The 26081-nt window shown below is 44.1% G+C and overlaps 1 protein-coding gene and 1 long non-coding RNA gene across 32 annotated transcripts in view; one reads left to right on the top strand and one right to left on the bottom strand.

The window, feature by feature from the left end:
* The window catches only part of Fryl (FRY like transcription coactivator), a 233939-nt gene that overhangs the window by 85710 nt on the left and 122148 nt on the right, over nt 1–26081 (bottom strand). For 20 of the 31 annotated variants that reach the window (XR_015636760.1, XR_015636762.1, XR_015636761.1 and 17 more), the window contains 13 exons: nt 23537–23676; nt 22716–22812; nt 16837–16916; nt 16056–16136; nt 13732–13900; nt 13412–13504; nt 11461–11559; nt 10196–10297; nt 6578–6622; nt 4116–4219; nt 3740–3848; nt 1980–2066; nt 107–278 (listed from right to left, as the gene is read on the bottom strand). Coding sequence is in view for 27 of the 31 variants with exons in the window: in XM_087583945.1 (XP_087440071.1) it covers nt 107–278; nt 1980–2066; nt 3740–3848; nt 4116–4219; nt 6578–6622; nt 10196–10297; nt 11461–11559; nt 13412–13504; nt 13732–13900; nt 16056–16136; nt 16837–16916; nt 22716–22812; nt 23537–23676 (1378 nt within the window). In the remaining 4 variants the exon portion in view is untranslated. 31 annotated transcript variants of the gene reach the window in all.
* LOC148001315 (uncharacterized) lies at nt 11724–14200 on the top strand. Its single transcript, XR_015637410.1, has 2 exons — nt 11724–11773; nt 12151–14200. It is a non-coding gene; the product is annotated as an uncharacterized LOC148001315 (long non-coding RNA).

The raw sequence follows: 26081 nt of genomic DNA, 5'->3' as shown, positions 1-26081 counted from the left end.
AGGACTGGGGCATCCACACTTGGCAATGGAGACACTTTAGATTTGGCAGCAGATTTGCACAGGACAGTACCACAATTGAAATTTATTCATTCCAGTTAACACTAACCTATGACTTTTGCCTCTTCATCTGTCAAGGTTTTATTGAGAAAAATCTTCTTCACACGAAGAGTGTTTCCTGAGGGAAGAATGACTCCTGTGGTGGGCATGGGAGGGTCACCATCTTTCTGCTGCAGGCTGTCAGCGATGACGAGGAAGACTCTGAGGCCAATGTTCATCCTCTTCAGAGAAAAGAGACACAAGAGGAAGAAATCAGGGCCATGCATTGTATAGGCTAAGGGCGTTGGGAGAAAGAAGGACAGAAGGAATCTAATCTTTCTGCCTGACACTGTGAACCAGCCCAGGCAGCAGAATCTGCTGATTCCAAATTCCGAGATGGGGCTCATTGTCCTTCTGAGTCAACTGTCTTCCCTTGGCTCTAAGGCTCTTTTGAAACCTCTCTGTGCTTTCTCAAACGCCAGTGACTCATTCCCTCCCCTCTCTTGAGACCACTTTTCTCTTTCACAGGGAAGAACTATATCAACTCAACCTTTCAACAAATCACACCATCTACTGGTGTCAGGCAGGCGTGTTTTTTGTCCCTTTTGGTCTTCTCATGGTATAGGGGTGATGGCCTCCTAGAGTTGGAATTTCCATCAATGTGGTGGTTTGAATGAGAATGGCTCTTACTAGGGAGTGGCACTATTTGAAAAGGTTAGAAGGATTAGGAGGTGTGCCTTTGTTGAAGGAAGTGTGTTACTGGGGATGGGCTTTGAGGTTTCACAAGTTCATGACAAGCCCAGGTCTCTGTCTCTTTCTCTCTCCCTTCCTCTCCCTCCCTCCCCCCTTTCTCTCTCTGTCTAGAGATCAGAATTTAGCTCTCAGCTACTGTACCATGATCCCTGTCATAAAGATGATGGATTAAATTTCTGCAACGGTTAGCAAGCCCCTAGTTAAAGGCTTTCTTCCCCTTGTAATAGTTGCCTTGGTAATGGTGTTTTCACAGAAATAGAACTGTGACTAAGACACTGCGCTCTTGCACTTTCTAGATCATCAGGGCAACTACCCCTTCTCTTTCTTTTATCCTTGGCATTTCTCTCCCAACTGAACACGTATCTGTGTCCCTTAGCTCTCTCAGTTATCCTAATAGAATAAACACCTCTCTGAAGCATTTCTCCCTCATCAGCGGCCACGCTGCATCTTCACTTTCCAGAACTCAGGCAGCGTCAAGTACTCTCTTTTCCCAAATATCACCTTTCTTTCCACCTCCGTGCTCCTCCTGGCTGTGTCACCTCCACCCACGTTCCAGGCTCCTCCTGTCAGTTGTACTCTCTCCACAGGAACTACACGGACTCATATAGCATCAATCACTCTCCATTCCAGGCTGCCAAAAACCTCTATCTGGTCACTCTGAATGCATTCCTTATGACCTGCCTGACATCTCAAATGTCCCAAGATGACACGAGTTAGATACACAGACTCCTTCTCCCAGACCTGACTGCTTCTCCGTGTTTCTTTGTTCTGCTTTCTTCTGTATGCATCTACTGTCTCAGCCTACACGTCCCTCTCTGTGACCTGTACTGGAAAGTAATAAGGCAGGGCCAGGCATCCCAGTGGGTGGCAATGGGTACTCATTTTAGAAAGTTCTGGTATGTTCCCTAAACGCACGTATCAGAAGGTCAGAGCCCCTATCATAGCTGCACAGAAACCCTGGTGGGAGGAGAAGGTTCCATCACTGATCAAAAGCCTCTGAGTAAATGGGTTAATGGAATCCTTTATCTGGTTTTCATTAAACTGGTTTTCAAAACTTGAAAAGATTCCATTGCTGCCCAACCCCTGAAACCGATTGACTGAGGGATCACCCAAAACCGCAGCAGGACCAACATGTCTACTTCTAGCTCGAAATCTTCATCATTACTGGAATGTAAATGTTTTATTTTTACCTCTGGATTAATGGTGAAAGTTTTAGCAGATTTTCCAACACTCAGAAGATCAAATATTATTTCTTTCATTGCAAAATCCAAACGTTCCTAAGGAAAGAAATTAATTAGTTAATAAATCACTGTACCTCCCTAGAATATAAAGCAAGCTATCTGAGAGATTCATATATTGGGAACAATATAGATTTTTGCCCTTAGGAAGTTTATAAACCCAAATGAACATAAAGACAGATATACATGAATAAAAGAGATGTTTGAAAATGTATCATCTAATATCAATGATATGAGTTCCCAATGAGTAGGGTGGATCTTAAATATTCACCCACTACAAACACCAAGCGCATACAGAACAGCGAGGCGGGAAGAACAGAACCCCAGCAAAGGGACCTCAATAGACTAATGGCTAACGAGATGCATCAGTGCCCAGGTACAGGGCTAGCGGATGGATTACCGCGGTGAGGCGACTCAGCGGAAGGCACAGCACAATTCTAGAAAATAGAAAAGGCGAACGGTGCAACCTAACAGCACTGCTTTCTGAACACAGGACCAAAACTCAACTTGCTTCGTTAATCTTTTTCATCAAATGAGAATCGATTTCTTCCACCCCAGAAGTAGTTTGGCGAGCTCTATTCCTTAAAGATCTCTTTGATTTGGCTATGGTAGGTTCTAGCACATGTGCTCTCCAATCCAGACTGTGAGCTGGGGAGAGGCCTTGGTGCTTGCTACACAAACACAAGTTAAGATCCCCTGTACCCACATAAAAACTGCTGTGTAGTTTGTATGCTCCCAATAATCCTGGTGCTGCAAAACAGAGGGCTCCCTACACTCACTGGCCAGCACTTGAGCCAATCGGTTGGCACACATTCAACACGAGGCCCTCCCCACCTCAAAAAATGAAGCAGAAAGAGCCAGTGCGATGGCTTAGTAGGTGAAGGTGCAGTGCTGGTCGGTTCTGAGTCAACTGGACACACGTTGGACTCATTTTAGAAGACGAAACCTTGGTTGAGAGCCCCCCTCAGATTAGTCTGTAGGCGAGCCTGTGGTGCATTTATTGATTGATAACTGATGTGCAAGGAAGGGCCTAACTCACTGTGGTGGTACCACCTCTGGGCTGGAATTTCTAGGTACTGAAGAAAGCAGGCAGCAGTTCCTGTCTCAGGTTGCTGCCCTGAGCTCCTGCCCTGACTTTCTTTGATAACAGATGGGGGACTGAACATTGTAAAGTGAAATAAGCCCTTTCTTCCTCACAGTCATCCTGTAAAACAGCGGTGCTTTAGCACAGCAACTGAAACCTGCCAAGAAAATGCTTCTTCCCACAACACACACACACACTCCACAAAAATGGAGAGCGATACAGGACACCTGATGCTGCTCTCTGAATTCCCTGCACACATGAGGGTACACACATGGACACACAACTCACATACAAACCAAAGTTACTGAGACATTTTAATTAGGACTATGACATAGTTTCTCAACACCCTCAATTAAATGTGTGTCCACTTATGTGGTTCCTTCCATCCTTTATCACACACACACACACACACACACACACACACACACACACACACACACAGAGTCATTAGTATCCTGTAGTCTTTAAAACTTTCTAAGCATCTTTTTTACTCTAGAATAGTATTAACACTTAAAAAGCATATCTCTAAACATATATGAAATTACATATTTACATAAAAAAACCAATTATGAAAGATGGCTGTCGCTGGCAGCCAGGACAAGAGGGGCCGGCGAGGAGCAGCACCCACCTGAGCAATGAACTGGATGATCTTCACAAAGATGTTGAGAGGGGTGTCTCGGGGGACCACGCTTCGGGAGCCTTTCGGGAAAAGAGCTGACACTATGCTCATCAGGCGACTGCGGGCAGAAAACAGACTTAATGACCATGAGATCGCAAGACCACAGCCACCCTGGTCAAGAACTCCTCCTGCTCCTCATGCCAGGGGAGTTCAGATCCCTCTCTACAATGCTTCGGTCACTTCCACTGGTGTGACTGTCACAGGCTTTTACTTCTTTCGGAACTGAGGATAGAGCTTTGAGCCCTGCATGTGCTAAGCGAACACTTCATCTCTGGGCAGTGCCCGACCCGCCAAGGTTTCAGATGTGCTTTAAGACAGCACTCACCTTTGTGTTACAGTATTGCTCTCACATTTTATTCTAATTACATAAACCCACAACAGTCTGTACAAAGACTCCAGTGCAACTCGAGACATTTTAGGGTCTTTATTCTGTGTAGAAACAAAAGAAAACAGGAATAAATGAATTAAAAGCCCTGGCGAACATTTCAGACCAGACACCGTCTCCGATGACCACTAACCCTATCTCCTGTTCTGCTCAGTCTAGGAAATTTATATACATCAGCCTAAGAATAGTCGGCTCACAAGTGACCATCGATGAAGCAGCGAGCTCTCATTACGCTCTAAAATATGATGGAATGTTAAATATGATGGAATATTAGAATCCTGCCACCACTTCAGAAAACTTCAAAATGATGCACACAGCGTCAAATACTTGATAAGTGGTTTAAACCCCAGTACTGACACAACCGATGGGCCACTCCCCTTTAATTCATTTGCCGCCCATAGGCAGATCAAGTTTGAAATACCAAATAGCGTTAGTCACGTGATTTTGTGAAATACTCCCAGACATTGGTGAGTACATTTCTGTGAGAGAAGAGAGACCTTGGGAGCTCTGGGACCAAACCCAAGCCCTGGATGTCCTTTTGTCACTTCCTGTGTCCTGTGACGGCCTGTCTTCATCTGGAGGGAAGATGGTACCTACCTCACGGGTCAAAAAGGTCACAACCTAGAGAGCGCTGGGAGTGCGCTGGCTGTTCACTCAGCATTAAGTGTACAAGTCCTAATTTTTATGTAGAAGCAAAACATTATTTAAATTTCTTTATGATTCACAGTGAGAAAACTTATTTCAGCCCGTTTTATTGGTGAATGTTCTTGTCACTCTATCTGTTGCCATGACCACAGTCATGCAATAAGATAATATAAAATTTGAAATTATATCAATCTGCTATTTGACTGCTAAAATAATCTGTATTTAAAGGTAGTCATTCTAGAAGATTTCTATATTGTTAAGCAATTACATATGGTAACTAACAAAGAATTCTTTATGACAGAGTCTCCCTCCCTTTATGACAATAGCCCTCCCTTCCTGGCTTCAAGCTAGTAATGTAGACCAGGCTGGCTCCAAACTAGCAATGTAGACCAGGTTGGCCTCAATGCCATAGAGATCTATTTGCTCTGTCTCCCAGGTACTGGGATTAAAGGTGCAGGAAGCCATGTCTAGCAAGAATTCTTAAAAAGGCTTTGTTTCTTTCAGCAGTTTTGATGTGTGAAGGTTTAGAATAGCAGACATCTATTATCAATAACTTAAAGCAGAAGGAGGGGGACGTTTGATGATACACTAGAGACTGCACACATCTACATAGATTGGACAGAATTGAGACTGGAAAACCAAATACTCTCAAAAGCAATTCTTTGTTCCATGACAGGATCCATGTTGATCCCCAAACCGTCGAACACTCCCCCCGGGGTAGCCCTCTGTTTGCTACTAAGTGACTAAAGTTACAAGTGATTCATGAATGTTGCTAACCCAATAACCAAATTTTTGTAATAATCTCCTCAATAAAACATAACTTTCCGCTCTACCATGTGACTCCCATATAGCAGATATGACACTATGATGTCAGCAAGAAAACATAGAGAGAGAGAGAGAGAGAGAGAGAGAGAGAGAGAGAGAGAGCGCTTTTCCCGCCCTGAAAGCCCTCTGGAGGGCATCATGGTGATGGGCTCAGCCCCACACACTTGCTCTCTCCTCAGAGAGCAGAGCACTACATAAATCACAACCGCGTGTCCATGGTGGAGGGGAGGGAGGAGAGGAGAGGGAGGAAGAGAGAAAGGAATTAACTAACTCACTCTGCTGCATATGTTAGAATAGAAATAGCCTACATTGACCTAGGCCTTAAACAAAGATGTGTACTGCTCTAGGTAAAATTTGTACCACTCAGATTTATCCGATTGTCACATAAAAATGCAAGGACTTTAATATTCTACAAAGCCTGACACATTGTTTAAGTATGACCCCTACAGCCACCATTTCGATGTGCACATTCCCTATTTTCTAATGTGAACTTAAAAAAATTTTTTTGCTTTGTTAGAAAACCCAAACTAGTAGGATAAAGGTTCAAAAACTCATTCATCAAAACCATGTTGAAAACCCAAGCTACCGGCTCCTTAATTTCACTGTAACACTTTTTTAACCTCTTCGTTTAGAATGGTTGGATGGTGCAAATTAAACACAGGAGTAAAACCATAAATGCTGTGAACAATTAGTTAGCCACCACCATCATGGGTATCTCTACGTCCATCTTCTCGGGGCTGCAGTAACAGCCGACCTCCTGAAGGGGGCACCCTCTCTGGGCTACTCTTCCGCACACAGTAAAAGCGGGTGGAGGTAAATACTTCAGACAGGCAACGCAACAATGGGCAAAGGGGAAAACCAAAACCAAAACCAAATGCCGCTCTTAAAGAAAAGAAAGCAATACTTTACTTGGTGACGTCAACACAACTCACCTGCAGGGTTTCTATTTGTTTTCTGATACTGTTGTTAGATGGCATCTAAATAAAGCAACGTGAGACAGCAAACATGAACATGAGATGCAGCACATGCATGTTAGATGAAAATAAGCACAAAACACGACAGCTCCTCACCAAGGCCTCTATTTAGAAGAAATTTGACATTTCTGAGGCAGTGGCCAGAAATGCTAAGAAAACGAAACAAAACAAAACAAAACCAACAGAACAAAACAAAAACCAATCCTAAAGTCTGGGTATCCTGGAGCCTATGACACTCGAGCTAGGAGAAAACTGAAATGTCTTGCTATCTAACTTCCTCCCAACGTGACATTCGAATGAAGGGAACTACATAGGCTACTGGGGGCCAGTCCCTGGGTTATTCTTCCGTCGCCCCGACTCTGTTCCTCTGTCTCTTAGCAATTCTTCAGAAACTTTAAGATTAGTTAGTAGTCATAAACCAAGGGAACCTAAATTGACTAACGATAAAGGACTGGAAGTTTACCGTATTTCCGTTAAGAGTACAAAGATTTAAAAAGTAACTGTTTCAGTGGAAATGAAGTACATGAGCACATAGCAGCGAAGCCCATTTTGTTGTGACTGCCAATTAAAAACGTGGCATGCTAACTAAAAGGGTTCTTAGCATGTGTCTGTGTGAGACATGACTGCTTGTGTGTGTGTGTGTGTGTGTGTGTCTGTGTGAGATATGACTCCGTGCGTGTGTGTGTGTGGTTGTGTAGTATGTGTATGTATGAGGGTGTGTGTGGGTGTATGTGTCAGACATGACTGCTTGTGTGTATGTGTGTGTCTCTCTCTGTGTGTGTGTGTGTGTGTCTGAGATATGACTCTGTGTGTGTGTGTGTGTGTGTGTGTGTGTGTGCAGTATGTGTATGTATGAGGGTGTATGTGAGACATGACTGCTTGTGTATGTGTGTATGTGTCTGTGTCTCTGTGTGTATGTGTGTGTGTGTATGTAGTATATGTGTGTACAAGGGTGTGTGTGGGGTGTGTGTGGAGTATGTGTATGCATGAGGGTGTGTGTGTGGGTGTATGTGTGAGACATGACTGCTTGTGTGTGTATGTGTGTGTGTATGTAGTATGTGTGTGTACGAGGGTGTGGGGGGGTGCGTGTGGAGTATGTGCATGTATGAGGGTGTGGGGGGGTGGAGTATGTGCATGTATGAGGGTGTGGCAGGGGGTGGGATTGAGGCTAACTTCTGGAGTCTTCCTCCACCACTTTCCACATTACCCAGCTGACAGGCAGACTCTCTAAATTGAACTGAAGCTGCTTTCTAGTCTAGGTGGCCAGTTTGTCCTGCTGATCAATCCCCTGTCTCCACCTTCCAAATGGTGGGTTACAGAGAAGCTGCAATGCCCGCAAACATCTATATGGGTCCTGGAAATCCTGATTCTGGCCGCCACCCTGTAGCTCTTTACCCTGAGCTGTTTCCCCAGCTTGGCAGGACAATTCTTTTAAAAAGCCATGTATATAATAGCTGTAATAAATTCACTATACTTATTCATATGACTCTGGAGTATAGAGTCTCAATATCCCGGGACTACAGCCAAGGCACTTGCTTCCTCGGGACACGACGCGTTCCTTTCTGCACGTTCTAGGAGCACATGGCCAACCAGAAGGCGCAAGCATCATAAACAGGATGACCGTGGATGCAGACCTGCATCTATCACTATGGTGATGGACACAGAGATCATTTATCCTCTTTCTGCCTTGGCAACAGGGGAAATGCCAAGATTCAATCCATCTAGCATCCAGCAAACATTAGGAAAATAAATCCCAGGGAGGAGTGTTGGCAATGAAATGAAAACACTTTTAGGTAGATTAAAAAAAAATCAATAGATTTGCTTGAATCAGGTAATTGACTAGAAAAAGTCTTTCATTAAATTTTCCAATAAATAGAAGAAATAAAATACAACTTGTTGTTATACACAACAGCGCAACACTTCTTAGAATGCTCAAATCTTTTATACTTAAGCACAGCCACATTACTGGAAGCTTAGCAGGCGGGAGCCGAGTCACACAATTTCTGCTGAATAGAGCCTTAATGTAAGCTAAGGGTTAATGGCCAAGACAGCTGTAATCCAAATATCCATGCTATGCTGAGTGGCCCTTATCTCCTTTAGCCTGGCAGATTGATGCAGCCATTCACGCAAATGGACAATATGCCAGAGATATTTAACAGGAGGTAAGGGTTTAAAGAAAACAGCATTTCAAATGGAAGCCTCAAGACAAAAAAAAAGGGGGGAGGGAGGGATTAGGGTACTGTGAGAGCATTGTAAGTATGTTAGGTGGAAACAAAGATATAAAGAAACTTCAACAAAGCAACAGAAAGGTATGAACTGTCATGCCCAGATACATTAAATGCACATCTTAAGAACATTCCAGAAGAAAGAAGACTGACTCAGAAGATGGCACACTCCCCTTGGTGCCTATATCTATGTGACTCATCAAAATAAGGACAGAATTAGTTGCCATATAAACACCTGGTAATGTTTCTTTCCTGGTCGTAAGACAAAAAAAAAGTTTAATCAACTTGATCTAGTCTTGGAGGTTTCATAACCAAAGAGGGTATCTCAAGCCTTGTCTAAGAAGGAATAAAATAAATGAATGTATGTGTCAAAGAAAAACAGACAAAAATACTTTCTGAAAACATACAGCTTCTATATACCTTACTATGGAGTCAGAGCAGGTTTGAAGATAACATAACCATGAATAATAAAATTCTTGAAGGGTAAACGACTCCTGTGAGGCCTTCATTTAACCTCGCTGTGCCTTGGTTTTACCACTGTCTCAATGTAACTCAGACAAAGAACAGGAAGGGAATGTCAGTCAATGACACTTCTCTGACTGAATGGACTCCTCCAACTCTGTATTCACGGGACATGCAGATGGAGCCGCTTGAGGCAGAATCACACCTTTAGTGTTAGACGCTAACTGTGTTCCTAGACAAAGAAGAAATGAGGACCAGGCGAGCAGAGCATGCTGGGAAGAATTCAGTCTCTCTATAAACGCTCACCCCTGTATTGGTGACACTAAGAAAGGACGACTGTGGATGTACCAGACGGTGTGAGTAACAAGTGCCCCTCCGTTCACAGGACAGCTCCAGGAGCTTACACACTGGGGATCTCTGCCCCGTGTTCAGATCATGCTGTGTACACTCTCTGAGGAGGATTAAGTGCCCCATGTTCAGATAAGTGACAATTTACTATCAAAGCTTTTGCATATTACCCAGGCTTAAAGCCAACATTACTGAACTTTCTTAAAACAAAAGACAAAATATGTACAAAATACGTAAGGGTTTTCTGAGACTTAGCAATGGTTTACTTATAATTCTTAATAATTGGATTTATAAGTAAATATCACTACATATAAAATGATATAACCGTTGAAAATACATAATTCTACATTTAATACAAACTAAAATGTTCAAAAGGTTTAATGTGCATACACAATTCCTTACAGAAGTCCACAAGAGACTCTCACAAATGGATTATTCAAATCACCAAGAGTAATCAAAGTTTTGCTATTTACTGCTTAGTGGACACAGGGAAATGGACACATCACAGTATCCACAGGTCAGGGATGTAACAATGTCTTACCTTTAAATGTGACAAACAGTTTTGTAGGAAAATATGCCAGTTATTTAAAAAAAACTGTTTTTGACTGACACATAAAAGACAGGTAATTAGTGGGTACAAAGCCTGTGAGAGAGAGAGAGAGAGAAAAGGGGATTAACGTTTTTCACGGGACGTGCGGAACTCCTGAAAGATGGCTTCATTTATGCTCTTACAGAAAAAATTAAAGACATATAATACAGCTTCTCCATTGTCAATATGAAACGGCATTTCATAGCCTAACGAGGGTGAGTGAAGATCGTGCTCCTCCAGACCAATCCCTTAAACCAGCATCTCCCAAGTTGGGGGGCAAGTTCTTCCTTCTCCCTGACCTTCTCATCCTGTCCCCACTATGGTGCTTCTGAACAGAGAGCGAGGGCCAGCCTGGCATTTGAGTTCCGGCTGACTATGGTCAAGCACATGACTGCAGTGGCTTGTTTCCAAACCCGTGAAGTGACCAGTGATAACCACAAATGTCCGACTGAGGCGTGAGGCTTCAAGTGTGCCGAAGAATGTGAAGCATTCAGGGCAATGTCCGCCACAAGTAGGATTCGTAACTATTTTCGCTTCAGTGTACACGGTCAATATTTGACCAATTCTCCACACTTTCCCTAATTGTAGGAAAATAGTGGGAAGTGGATGGGTTTACTGAGAGGGAAAAGTGCCTTCAGCTTCAGAACGGAAATGATGAAATTGCACAGGGAATGGTTCTTAAAAGATGAGGCTTTGGAATACAATTTTATGGTCTAAAATAAAAACAGTTATGGTTTAATATAAAACTAAATTCAACATATAACATAATATAAAGTTTAAGACACCTGTCAAGACAGGCAAACACTGGGCAGGAAGTCTGAAAGACCCATTAAACACAGAGGCAGTGAAACAAGACAGGCCATCTGCAGGATAGTGTTCTAGTTAAGACCCCGAGGGCAGGAGCCTTGTAGTTACTCAAAAAAACTGTCTCCCTCCCTTCCCACTCTCTCCCATCTCACCCTCTCCCTCCCTCCTCTCTTTTTCCTCCTCCCTCCCTCCCTCCCCTCCTGTCTCTAACAGCCTGCCCTCCCCACCCCCCCATAATGAAAAGTAGAAAATCTAAACTAGAACAGGAGAAAGTACAGGTGCAAAGTCCGCCCTGTCCTGGGAATTTTACAACTTCACATTTACACTTCTCTTCCATCTCTACAGGGGTCATAAATCCGTTACTAAAGCACCCAGCAGGGCACGCAGAGGTTTGAAACACTTCTCGGTACCAGTGAATGCTTCTTTCTGGAACTTAGTTCAAATGTAGTCTGATACAGCATCTCCACAAAATTTTTCAAACAGGGGACATTGACTTCATTTTTAACAGCCTAGGGAAGGAGTGAAGACAAACAGAGATAAAACAGTCACTGCCTGGTCACTGCCCATAAACCATAAGAGCATTATGAGACCCATCTGCCAGGTCTGAGGTAAGTTAATGATTCTCGGAGATGTGCATAGAAGTCTTATGTACCAAATGTTGTAAAGTAAACCTGGGGCCTGGCCTGCAGGAACAGGCAGAGGACACACGCGAGCAGATGGGAGGTGAGCGAACACAGAGCAGGTGCCACACGGGAGGGCGAGCAGTCTGTGCTCTGAAGAGGGGCTGAGGAGGAGGAAGTGTGCTCTAAGCTGAACCCAGCTCCTTTATTGAGCAAACCTCCTAATTAACCCTTCCAGCTCTGGCTCCCACACCTCTCCCTGCCCCTGGGAGACGGGACAAGCCACAGCGTCTTCCACAGCATCTCAGGGCAGCGGTCCTGGATATCTGAGATGCTCCTTCCCCAGATGGGGCGTGCCTTCCTCCTTAGTGTTTGCTCAGCGGTCACCATCTCCCGCAAGGCGGTGCTTGCATAAGCATACTCCATTAAGAGTTCAATTCCCTACTCTTAGCCAGTCCTTCCCTCTGTGTACCCACGCAGGTTCTTCACAGTGCCTGCCGTGACGTGACATCCTACATATGCTGTGTCCAAGTTTATTCTGTCTGCATGCCAGAAATGAGCCCGAGAACCATACAGAATACTTCCCAGCTTGCTGGGGCCTGTTTTCTATGCACAGCGGAGTCCCTGACACATAGAGGACAGCATTCGATGAAGGGATGAAGACAGCCAGCCAGGCGAGGAGGGGAAGGAGGTCATTGGAGATAGAAGCTGTCCCAGGATAACAGCAGCACTTTCACAGAGGTCTGGAGTTAGGGGCTGATACATGGCCTACAAAATTCCTCTGTAGAGGCTCTACCCAACATACTCAAGAGACCTGGGGAAAAGTCATTGCAGGTAACAGATGACAATGACAGATGACTTCTATTTTTTTTTTAAATACAGATAGCCTTGTTTGTTATGGGGCTAAATACAAGGCTGAGAGATGACTGTGTCATGGGCAAACCTTTAACTCACAGCATTTTTTTTTTTTTTTATTCACTTAAAAAAAAAAATCCCTCCTAATTTAGTGGTAAGCTCAAAGGAAAGGCAGTTTTCGCAGCTGTGTCAGCTAAGGTCATTAATTTCTCAATATCTTAACTTTTTTTTTTTTAAACGACAATCGTAGCTGGGCAGTGGTGGCCCATGCCTTTAATCCCAGCACTCGGGAGGCAGAGGCAGGTGGATCTCTGAGTTTGAGGATAGCCTGGTCTACAGAGTGAGTTCCAGGACAGTCCGGGCTACAGAAAGGAAACTCTGTCTCCAAAAAAAAAAAAAAAACAAAAAAACAAAACAACAACAACAACAACCAACCAACCAACCAACCAAGCAAGCAACCTTCCAGCCGCCCCACCTCTCCTAATCGTGCTCCCAAAGCAGCACATCAGGTAACTCATGAAATGTACAGCTCGCCAGAGCACGAGTGAAGGTGAAAGGTAGAGCATTCGTTTCTCAGCATGAAGATAAGTCCACTCACTAAACGTTTAAGTGGAGTAAAAATTGAATAAAATAGAATTTACTTTCATATCTGGCCAAGACAAGAGGGGGCTAGTGCCTACAATAACTGGAAAATAATCAAAATCTGTGAAATGATGCACAAAGCCATCTACGCCCGTCAACATAACAGAACACTCTGAGGAGTGGGGGTGCAGGGGTGGGTGAGGCCGGCACCGGTTCACGGCCTTCTGGGGTTTCCAGGGGAGAGAGGGAAGTGTGTTATTTTATATAACGCATGGTATGAACGTATAGGTATGTATATACTTACAGCGGCTACGGGGATAAGGATCTCCACAAATAAACCAGCAAGTGCATGTTTTATATCCTTGTCTTTCACTTCTAAGAAATACTGAGCGCATTCCTGGAAGGGAAAAAGGGAAGTTTAGATTGGCAAGAGGTTGACGAATTCGTATTAATCACATTTTCAAGAATACTCGGGAAAGCTAAGGCCAAGATGGCCTTTAGTTAGGACAGAGTCACTCTACACCAACGATAGTTATCACATGTGAAATTTAAAGACAAATCAGTATTAATGGCGTCACAAGGAAGGCGAGCAGACAGTTTTGGGCTAAGTGTAGCGACTGTCACCTGCATGAACTGAAACGAGGCTTCGAAGTCTTCCACAGGGTACATCATCACTCGGAAGAACTTCATCCCCATGATCAAGCTGATGATGCTCTGGACCACGTGCGGGCTCTGCTCCTTCTGTCGCAGCTCTTTCAACTCAGTCACGAACTTCTTCCTTACCGCCTGGAACCTTTAATGTATGCAGAGACATCATGGACTTGAATCAACGCCTCCACCTTCCCACCCCCGGCTAACTTCTTTAAGGTGAGACCAAAGGATACATCCTGAAGGACTCACACACCTTCTTTCTCTGCCCTAATCAAAGTGACCAGAGGAACACTCTCAGTAGAAAGCGACTGTGCTGATGTACTCTAGGTTTATTTTAAAGCCGGTGGTTCCGAAAGAAGAGGCATAGAGGATAGGCACTTAGGTCATTGATAACATCTCAGCTCTTATGTCTTATTACTCACAATAAAACAACACTAAACAACGTCTCTCACAAATCATTGTATAATTAAGATTGTCTCCAAAATGTAAAGCCCTTTTCTAAGTTCCCAATGACAGTTACATAGGGGAATAGTTCAGGGATGACAAATTAATTCAAAGAAACCAATCAATTGTAGAGTATTGATTGTAACTGAAAATTAGTGTCCCGGGTGCAGAGACACAGAAGAAAGGGTGCTGCTCTCCCTGTGTCACCAGGACCAGAAGGTTTGTGAAATGTGAGCGCAATACTGAGTTCAAATCAACAACCTGTGTGACTAGCATTTCTTGGGTCATACTGAAAACGGACATCTAAAGCCAAGCACTCTGGTACATGGATAGAATCAGAGGCTGGGACAGGAGCTTAGCTGAGAGTCTGAGGCCAATCTAGGCTGTGCAGGAAGTTCTAGGTCAACCTAGGCTACAACAGTAAGACTCTGTCTCAAAAAAACAAAACTAAACAAAACCAACAGCTAAAAATTCCAGAGAAGCAATCAGAGATTGAATTTAAATCACTACAATCAAAGAATTGTTCTAGATGAGATTCAGCCTCCCTTCCTCAGCTTCCCCCTCGGTGGGAATGAGCCCTGGGTGTGAGCCTCCTGTGGTGTGAATCCCTTCATACTTCTCCATGCTCCTTATGTGCATGAGTAGAGACACTGTAGTGCTGCTCCACAGAGCTGGATTTCTTTCTCTTGCAGCTCATTTGAGGGAGGCTGGTACATGAATTCCCCAGCCACTTAGACTCTATCATCCCTCCCACACAGAGTTAACTTGGCCAGTAATTAGGGTTTTCCTGTGTCTAGCTTGCTACTGTATTATTTAGAATTTCTGGTTGATGTTTCTAAGATACATTTTTATTTTTATAAACTCTGGGAACTATAATGTAAAAAAAAAATCAATCAAAAATCAAGCATTCCTTGTACCTATGATTTTGTGTCCCTTCACCTGAGTTAAGGAGTTACTGTGGGCTACGTGGAATTTGACATTAAAGTGCTATTTGGGGTGGGGTGGGGTGTGTGGTCTGGACCATTTAAAATACTTGAAACTGTGTTCTAAGTCTTATGGTATGACCTTTACAAAGGGTCTCTAGTGAAAATTAAAATTAAAATGTACTAAATAATATATATTACTGAATATTACAAAGCTATATACTGATACAACTATGCTTGCCTTCTTAAAAATTTACAGTGATTGTTATGTGGTGATTCAGGACCAAAGACCCTTCCAAACCCATCTGAGTGTACACAATTCTCCTAACACATTTCCCAGGAGAAACAAAGGCAAACCCAAATGCTTCCAGTTTTGGGAGCAACACAGACCCTAAAGTTACAGTCCCCAGGAGACCGTACAGCAGTGCCGTGTGAATGTACATCCTAAAGCAAGTGCCTGCCCTAGAGTAACGCAGTGTCTTTTACCCTTCCTCACTTGGTACCTCTCCTACTTCGTATTAAACCAAGATGATTAGAATTCACTTCAGTGTAGCCTAAGAGATAAAAGCAATTAGAAAGCAATACAATTAATTAGCTCTGCTCAAAGCTCTAAATGAACAGTTTTAAAAAAATAAAACAAAACAAAACAAAAAAGACATTTCTCATAGAATTCCTAACTGGGATTGGAGTAATGTCGGGACTCTTCTGGACAACCCCTGACTTGATTCAGAGGTGTACACAGGTCAGGAATGAATAAAGAAACACAGGCTGCTTAGTTCGGGACTGAGCATTGTTCCAGGGACTGCAGAAGGCAAGGCTACCACAAGTCGCATGACAATCTGGGCACCAGAAGGGCAGGTGTGGAATCATCAGTGCCGCTACATCAGAGCAAATCACTCCCCAGCACAGACAATGGTTTCTGCTGCTTACTTCGACTGGGCGAGCACGCCAATCACCTCTGCATATAGATCCGCAATGATGTGCACGTTCCCCGTGTTGGTCCCTGAATATCTGAAACAACAGAACGACATGGCGGTTTAGTACCAGTTTTCTCTTGATACAGATTGAATTGAAATTCCTTATCAGAAAGCAAGTAACCCTAGGTAGGACCTGGGATGCTGAGGCAGGGGGATGATAAGCAGTGTGGGGCTAATATGAACAACATAGTTGAGGTCCCCCAGGCCATCCTGGGCTACAAAATCCTGTCTCCAAAGAAAAGTAAAAACAAACAAACAAAACAGAAAGAAAAAGAAAGAAACCAACAATAGAATTCCTTATCAGAGTTTTATAACATCTTAGCTGAACACTTACTTGTAGGATAAAAACTTCATGAATTTCCTTCCATATACATGCTAACTTGCCTTAAAATTAACCTTTTCTTTCTTACTGATCCAATCCATCAATTACTTTTTTTTTTTTTTTTTTTTTTTACAAAAATTTTCCCACATTCGGGAAAGACTAAAACAATTGGGAGCCAATGGCTTTGAACTCATTATAAGATTCAGAGTTGGGAGCCAGGCATGGAAATGCAAACTTGTCACTCCAGCCTTGAGGAGTCCAAGGCAAAAGAATCAAGAGTTCAAGCCCAGTCTAGTCTACATAGCAACCTTAAGAAAACCAAACATGGGAGGGGTGAGAACTTTCCATTTCTACTTAAACAGCCTGAATCGGGATTGTGGAAAAGCAACAAGCTGAAGTTAGTTACACTTACCCTTCCTTGTGTTTAAAGTGCTTAAAAGCTAGGTTTAGAACCTCATGAACTAAGGGGTCGGGTACAGGGTGGACAGGAATCTAGAATTTAAAGAAAAAACATCATGTCAGAAAAAAAAATCACGTCATGAAGGTTTCCTTCCATAGTACGGAAGACTTCTATGAAAGTCTTACCATTTCAATGCTATCAATAATCTATTCCTGAGGCAATAAGCATTTAGAAGTAATTCAAGGAAAATGCACACACTGCTCATAGGGGAGCGTCAAGTCTGACAAGAGCAGCTTGGAAAGATAATGTTAGTAATGAGGCTTCCCATGCACCACTGGTGGGGCTGGTGGCACTTTCCTCACTGCACATATACCAGTAAAGGCATCACAGCATCCTACCCATTCCTTCCACTGTGAGGTGCAGATTATTTTAGGCTCAAGGCAGATGAGAGACAGATGTAAAAAGCCACGTAAAGCTCTCTCTTCTGAGCTGTCTACAGTCAAGTCACTCTCTGGAGGATTTCACCCCTGACTAGGTGTGAAAGCCTTCCGAACCAGGAAGAAGACACATTATTCTGGGAGACGGGATGTCAGGACAGAGATGGGGCTGTATAAATAGGTCTTATTAAATAGCTGTTGGCTGGCGCTAATGTTCTCTTGTGTGTATTTACCTCTCACACTGTACCGCCTCCAGAAATCCAAAATCCATTTCTATTCCACTACAAATCAATTACTCTTAGTAAAAACAGTAGGCAGACTTCAGTTAGGCCTTTTCTCCACCTCCATTTCCCTCTTGTAAAGGCCTCCACATGCAGACGCCTGTCCACCTGTCTTTTGTCAATTTAATTTGTAGATCTCCAGTTACTAAAACTACAAGAGAATAAAATACTTCCTCTGCTTTGGACAAAGATTTATTTATGTTCTTTTTGGTTCTGTGCCTGGATGTGGGTGAGTGTCTGTGACTGTAGATGCCCATGGAAGTCAGCAGTGCAGGGTCCCCTGGAGCTGGAGTTACAGGCACTTGTGAGCGCCCAACATCAGTGCTGGGAACCCAGCGTGAGTCCTCTCCAAGAGCGGGAAGAGTTCTTAACCCCCGAGCCATCTCTTTTCCATAGTAACAATTACATGCCTAAAAATACAGCAGCAGGTACACCAGCTGCTCTCAGTAACTGATTATGAGTGCAAAGGTAAGTCCTAGGGGATAGCAAACTATTATTATGTTAAAAGAACATTCAAAATCAAGAGAAACATTGCTATTGAACTACATATACAACATTTTTTAAAATTAAAAAACTGGGGTTGGGGATTTAGCTCAGTGGTAAAGCGCTTGCCTAGGAAGCGCAAGGCCCTGGGTTCGGTCCCCAGCTCCGGAAAAAAAAAAAAAAAGAACTAAAATTAAAAAACTATTATAAAAAATTAGCACACTAGTCAGGAAGGAGGGCAGCAGAGGACAGGACTTGAAATCCACGTAGTTGAGTTTAAATTATAGTTGGCAAACTCAGCAGTGGGCTCACACGTAAACACACATTTAAAACCAACAAACAGAGACACCAATGCTAACTGTCTATCTTAAGCGGAATCATGACTTCTCCAATTCCAGGGACCTGGGGCCAATGTGAAGAGAAACAAAAGCACAGAACTGCCAGTTTTTGTAACATCTTTGACAGTGCCTTATTAGAATTGTGTTACTAAGGTGGGATTGGATGATGATGTCCACATAGCTGCCTTGACACCCACCTTCCACCTTCTCTACAGGCTATTGGCAGCCGTGGCTGAACTCTATACAGTTGGCTGGGAGGTGTGGAGGGAGAGGCTGGGCTCTCAGATGAGTGCCAGTGACAGTCCTGTGAGGGGGTCAACAGTCTACAGACCCAATTTTAAGTCTCTGTGACAAAGAGCTGCTTTATACATGAACTCCTGGGGTTGGTGTTTCTCTAGAATATTCTATATCCCTAGTTTCTAAAATATAAAACAGTAACACTAACAAAAAAAAAACCTATTTAAACAATGAAATGAATGTGGACAGACTACCTGGTCTGCTCTTACTTAAAGCCAGAAGAAAAACCAGGAAGCACGGAGAGACCACAGTGAAGTTTACAGCAGGAGACTGCACCTCTGGGTTTTACTTGCAGAGGTGAACATGGTCATAGCCATTTCATTTCAGGAGTGGAAACAATGTGGATGAATGGCTGGAATACGGAGTGGAATCTACTGGCTCAGACAGAAAAGAGCCAGACTTGTGTGGTTAACAGTTTCATCTTCGGGATCAAGTTTTTTGCATCTGATGGCTGCCGTGGTATCAGTAACAATTTTGGTTCTGGAGGGGTGGATGCATCGGGCACCACACAACAGCCACCGTTTATTCCAGTGGCTAGCTCATGAAATTGTATCTTCTTGTCACGTCTTACCACAAAATCACATTGAAATGGGAGATCTCATGAAGCTGACTCCTTTCAACGGTGACTGTGGTCATTTCCTCACAGTGACATACTGGGTAAAACACAGCAGAAGGAGTGCAAACCCGCCCTCCCCTCCCCAGTATGAAAAGCCGAGTGCCATGGGCCTTGCTCAGGGTACCACTGGCATCTCACGCGCTGCTGTACATTTCAAGGTGCCCAGCGTCTGCCTACAGGTGAAAGCCCCTCTCACCCGGCTCGTTGCCTCAGTGAACCCCTAAAACTCAGTGTAAGACCCAAAGTATCCCGAACCTTCTAAATGCCAGTGTGCTGGTGAAACGCCATTCTGTTGGGACACTCAAAAGCCCTATAACAACATCAGAGCCTAAGCCTTCGTTACCGCACCCTGTCCTTTTGAATGTGTGTGTTCATGGAGCTTGGATGTGAAGGCTGGGGTATATCTGCCTTATTTTTAATTATCATTATTGTGTGGTGTGTGTGCTTGGTGTATGGGGAGGGGGGCACCTGCTTGTGTGAGATCGCTTCTCAATCCTTTGTCCGACCAATCAATCAACCTAGAAGCATCCATTCTACTAGACTGACAGGCCCATGAGCTCCGGGGCTTCTGCCGCATACCCATGGTACGGGGCTCGGGGTATAGGAGCTTGGCCTATACTGAGTAAGGACTCAGTTTTTCGATGGATCCTGGGCATCTGAACTCAGGTCCTCGAGGCCACACAGCAGGCCTTTGCCCACTGAGCCACCTACCCAGTCCCTCTGTCTGCTTTTCCTTAATATATTTTTAAAATCTTGAGTCAGTTTTGTTCCATTGGTGAATTAATGCTATTTGATTTCATTTTTAGATTAAATCAATTTTTATACTAACTTGTTATGAGGAAAACTTTAGTTTGAAAAGAGACTGGTCAATTTTTACCTAATCTCACATGGTAAAAATAATAACTTCTTATTATTAAAAGGAGAACTTGCAAATTTAAAAACAAAGGAACTAACGCATGGCGGTCACTGCGGCACTGTAACTGAGGGCTTTTCTTCATCTGTGACGAACATGAAGACAGCGGTGAACACTACCTGGGAATCTCCCATGAACCACACACTACTGAGTCCAGATCTCGTGATGGGACTGAAGTATATTATGCATAGCCTTTTACACAGAGGACAAAGGACCAGTGGAGAGCAGCCCAGCTGAGTTCCCCAGCAAACAAGACAGACAGCTGGGACATTAGTATGTGCCTTGGCCACCGCCCAACAATGACAATGATCAGCTGGCTCAGAGATTACTGAATCCTTCATGCATGGGGAAGTAGTACTGAGTGCATAACCATCACCTAGGGAGGGACCATTTACACTGTAAGGGCAGGGACTAAGTCACGCGAGTAGTTAGTCCTCTTCAACAGTGAGCTTGGAGTACGATACTCTGGTACCTCATGCAGGACGGAGTCACAGCCTAACGAGGACATATTATGCATGATAGAAACAAAGGTCCTAGCAAATCCAAGACACTGTAAGTCAGTTACTCGGAGATCTGTGAGGCTCTATGGCATTTTCACATAAATCAGGTTACTTTGCCCCCATATTTTAGAAATCTTTACTGATTTTTAAAAATTTTATTTCTATAGGTTTAGAGAAACTAATTTAAGAAACAAAAACAACTTTGCCTTTTTTGTGAAGAGTCCCCACAAAGAGTTTTGGAAGAGGCTTATACATGTCCTCAGTGTCGTGCTGTTTGATTGGGTGCATCTGAACTCTGGGATGAGGTGACATTAAAGGATGAGGGAGGGCACTGCTGGGAGGAACGGTGTGGGAGCAGAACCCGGGTCCTCACCAGAGGCAGCGCCCTGTCTCACACCCGAGGCCCCTGAGTCAGTCAGCGAGGCCTTGGGCAGAGATCTCGACCAAAAACAAGCCCACTAGAAAAACTTCTAAAAGGCTTATATGTCTTGGTACTGATGCTGTCCTGTGTTAAGAAGCTGTGTGGATTATAGAAGCTGAGGCAGGAGGCTTGCAACTCTGAGAAAAGGGAGGGAGATGGCAGATACTGTCAGGGGAGGATACCCTGCCCCCTAGGTGGGCTATGGGTTGAAGCTTCTGAAGCCAGTCCAAGTACAGGTGACTTTGGGGCTGGAAAGCCAAAACAACCACCACCACCACCACCACCACCACCACCACCAACAACAACAACAACAGCAGCAGCAACAGGACAGGGACCAACTGGAGAGTAGCATGAGATGCAAAGGAGAAAAACTACAGTGAGCTAGAATCACAGAGGGCAGTGTCTGGAGGAGAGGCTACAATTTCTCAGTGTGGAGGAAGGGAACCCAGTATAACTTCAATAAGAAGGGAGTGTGTAGCCATTGCTCTAGCACTCGAGAGCTCAGGGTCCTGCCAAGGGAGCACCATGGAGAGTTGAACTGGTGCCCCCCACATCACAGGACCACAGTCGGCATACAAGATTCAGCCACAGGGGACAATCAAGGCCTCCAGAGGCCAGGTCCTTCCTCCCCACAGCTCTCCTGCCCCTGCAACTTTGGTTTTAGCATCCTGGCATCCTGGCTACACTCAAAAATATCAGAGAAACCTAATCTGCCCTGGGAATCAGATTTCCCCTACTAAAAACCCTACAACCACCAAAAAACCTTTACAAAACGCATAGTAAGGCGCCTTTGGCTTTTGAGTAACTCATTTCTCTCTCTTAAGTATTCGTTAGGCCTTTTATTTGCAAATGACGGTCAGTCTGCATACATTGTAAAGACAAACAGATAACCCAAGAATACACAATGCTAACTGAATCGAGCTCCACAGCAGAGTACTTTAGATGTGGCATTTGCTATTCTTTTACATCCCATTCTAGAAACAAAACGGAACTCCTATCCAAATGCATCATGAGGAAAATGTGATTTTTTAAAAACTTTTTTTCTACTTTTCTTCTCTAACCACAGTCCATAGTTGGAAATTTACAGATGACCCTTTAATAACATACAATGTCTTAAAGACTATAAGCATAAAACCTTCGAACTTGTGCAAGCACGTGCACGCACACACACCGCCATTCACTTCAACCAATGCCATTCCCATGCTGTATCTTTACTTCCACCTCATGGAAAGGAAGTGAGCGTAAAAGGATTGAGTAGCCAGGTGACGCGCGGACAGCGGAAAGTCCCTAGTTACCGCCATTCCACTCAGCTGGTTCTTCCTAACAAGATTTACCTACACACACACACACACACACACACACACACACACACACACACACACACACACACACACACACACACGGGCAGGCAAGTACAGAGCAGGCAAGGCCCAGGAAGGGGAAAGACGTGGGGCTGAATTAGGTGGTCTGGTCACCGAGTGGGCCAGAATCTCAGATAGCGTCCTCAATGACGACCCGAGACATGAGGGCCTGCAGCACGGCACGGCACGGCACGGCACGGCACGGGAGGCAGTGGGGATTCGGCTTGGAGGCAGAGACACTCACCTGCTTTAGAACTTCTACCAAAACTAAACAGAAAATGAAGTCTACAGCTAAGTCCCGCCGCTCCAGGAGGTAATCTCTCTCACGGTGCTGCTCGTCTCTGCAACAAGAACCCAAAAGGAGAACTGTATTGAGACTCAGCGTCCCAAGTGACGGCTGTAGCGTGCTTGGCTCGTGTGCTGTGCCGTGTTCCTCCTCAGCACGTGTGAGTGTGAGTGTGAGTAAGTGGGACGAGTGAGTGAGGAGTGGAGTGGGGGTACTCAGCACCAACTGGGATGGGGACTTCGCTTCAGCACCCGCTGCATGCCTGGCGTGTTCTGCTGTTTTTAGACGCTGCTATTTCTATACACAGCATACACTTCATTGTTCATCTACTAGAAAGAAGCCTGATGTAGAAGAATTGGCAAGAGAAAGAAGAATACTTCAATTTCCCTCTAGAAAACATAGCGTGGCTACATAACTCATTGGTAGTTTAAAAAAAATTCCGCGATCTAAGCAAACGCAGCGTGGGGTAACTTTCTCACACCTAAGGTGGGAACTCTGCATATGATACACCGTGTCTATAGTACTAAGTCACTAAGCCTCAAACAATCGCCTATGATAGATACCCTCAACTGATAAGGGAGATTGTTAAAGTTTGAGCATGAACTCTCATTCTTATGCATTCTTACCACCCCCCAGGGCATAAATTTACCTACCTTGTCTCTAAACAAAGCAGTCCGTGCTCGGTAGCTGAGTGACACAATCTCGGCTTGATAACAATATCACCCCATCTCCTGCAAAGTGCCTCACATCCCAGAAAGATGGTTGGCTAGGCCACTTACCCCTTAGACTTTGTGCTAGACCTCGGCCTGTACCCGTAGGATTCATCGTCAGTCCCGTTCTGGCGTCGGTACCAGTCAAACAAGGTTCGGAGTAAGGAAGGGAGACAGTGCTCGGCTACGGAGCTCATAGAGCTTATCAACTGGAAGGCAAGAGGCCGAGTATAACAGGAGAAACGGCAGCGACCTCCCCACTCCACGAGCCACCCCAGGGAAACGCAGAGAGATGATCAATGAGAAAAAAAAAAGTGTCCGAGAGCTAAGGGATGGGCCAAGGCTTGGGCCGTGGCATGGAATAAAGTCAGCTTGAGCTTTAGCCTCAATCAGATGCCGTCCCAAACCTTCACCTTAGTTGGTAGCTTGTGATCTCCCGGCACCCACTAGCCACTCGGCTGTGTGACACCAAGTTTGTCTGCTACACCCGATTACATCCGTGGCTATCTCTGAAGAGCAGTGAGCTATGTGGGTGAACCTCTGGGTTTTGGTTTTTTTTTTCCATAAGCGTCCTACTGACACCTTCTTCAAATCCTCTCTATTCCTGCCCCGCCAGCTTGTCAATGCTTCTATGAACAAGATTCCAGAGCACTACCAAGTTTCTGATGGAGAAGATTCCCTACAGACAAAGAGGAGGATGGAGGGAAAGGCTCCATCCACCATGTTTCTCTATGATACAGGGGAACTGTAGTTACTCTGTTATCCACATGGTGGAGCCATGTCGAAAACAAACTTTTAATGACACAGGGATGGTATATTGAAGTGATCCTTGATGCTGTCTGGACGCATGGGTTCACATCTGCAGTGTCCCTGAGGGCTGTGTGTCCGGCTGAGGGCTGTGTGTCTGTCTAGCAGGTGCTGGTATTGGAGATTTCGGATTTTTGAGAGGTGGAGCCTGGCAGGAAGTGGGTCACCTGGTGGGGCGGTCCCTTGAAAGGAATGCTGGGAGTCTAGGTCACTCCGGTTTCTCCCTGCTTATTAGCCACAGCAAGCTACCACCAGCATGTACTGCGTGTGCCTCCATAGGCAGGATGCAAAGGGATCAAGCGAGCATAACTGTAACCTCTGGCACCTTGAGCCCAAACAAACCATTCTTCCATCTGAGCTAATTATCTCCGATTCCTGGCCACAGTCGCAGAAAGCTGACTAGCACCAAATTCAAGATAAACACCAATTGCTTCCTCTTTTGAATAAACCCAACTTTCCTAGACTAGCTACGACGAGTAGCCCCAGGGTCGTATATCATCGAAGATTCCAAGAACATGCTCTTCCTTCCGGTATTCTCTACATCTGATTCAACACGCTGCCTCCAAAACTAAAACAGCATATAGTCAATGCTCCATTGTTGATTTATCTAAAACATGCGGGCTGCGGAACTGTCAAGGGCTTTGTTCAGTTCTGTGACCACGGGAAATATCTTTTAATGCAGATAAATTGACATCTCTAGAAATCAAATTAATCCCGTGGTGCTTCATGCTCTTTATAAACTTCAAAATTGAGTTTAGCCGGGAAAAGAAACAAACTATTAACTGCACAATTCTGTTTCATTATTTGGGCCTTGTAGCTGCGTCGTGATTTCTAACTTTCTCTGGGCACAATTTATTACAGATTATTCTAATTTGATATGCTCTATGACACTGGGAATTCAAAACAAGATCTTAATTGTATTGTTCAATGTGCTTAAAAATTACGTTTTAAGAAGATGAGTAGTGTGCCCCAAACAAAACTCCATTTAGTATCTAGGAAAGAAGAATAAAGCACTGACTGCTCGGCTAAACATATAATAAAACAGTTCAGACAACACAATGCATCTTTCTGTCAGCAAACCACCTAGCAGCCACTTGCTGTTTTAAATGAGCATTTACATTTAAAACAAAAAGAAAGGAAACTTTCCTGAGAACGGCGTACACTCGCCAATGAAGCCAGATGCTGTATCGGTCTCACTACTTCTATAGTGGAGAACCCCTTGAAAAGAACTGAGTGACCTGGAGGTACCTTCCTGCCTGAGGTTTCTTTGTAGACCAGAGTCTACCCACTTGGCGTATACAGAACGCCAGATCCTAGACAGTGGTTTGTAAACCCTGGTGCTCTATTGCAGAACTCTCTCTTGGCAACGAAGATTTGGAAACACTAGTGAGCTTCGGCAGCACGGGCATCTGATGAGCCAGCAGTCTTAGGCAGTGTGCTTTATCTGACCAGCTGATCTACGTTACGGTGAGCATTCTCTTCCTTTTCCTAGACACACTACTCTGGAAGGCAGCCATGTTCACCATTGTATAGAGACAGTACTCAGAATAAACAGGCCCATAAATATTAGTGATGCTAGATTGTTATTTGAAATTATCATTATGTAATAAAATGGTTATGATACAAGGGGGTGTGACCCAACATTTAATCCCAGCAAAGAGAAAAAAAAAATAAAAGAACAGACTTTAGATGCTGAAATTCTATATAAAGGTTTCCAAGAAATGTGCTAAAAGTTAAAAAGTAACGTTAAATTGTTTTAAAGTAAGAAAACATAATGTAAAAATTCTAGATTCCAGGCTAGGAATGG

This window comes from Rattus norvegicus, chromosome 14 (assembly GCF_021556685.1).
Source record: "Rattus norvegicus strain SHRSP/BbbUtx chromosome 14, alternate assembly SHRSP_T2T, whole genome shotgun sequence".
Lineage (NCBI taxonomy): Eukaryota > Metazoa > Chordata > Mammalia > Rodentia > Muridae > Rattus > Rattus norvegicus.
Note: the sequence above shows the minus strand (reverse complement) of the source record. Positions and strands in the feature narration are given on the sequence as shown.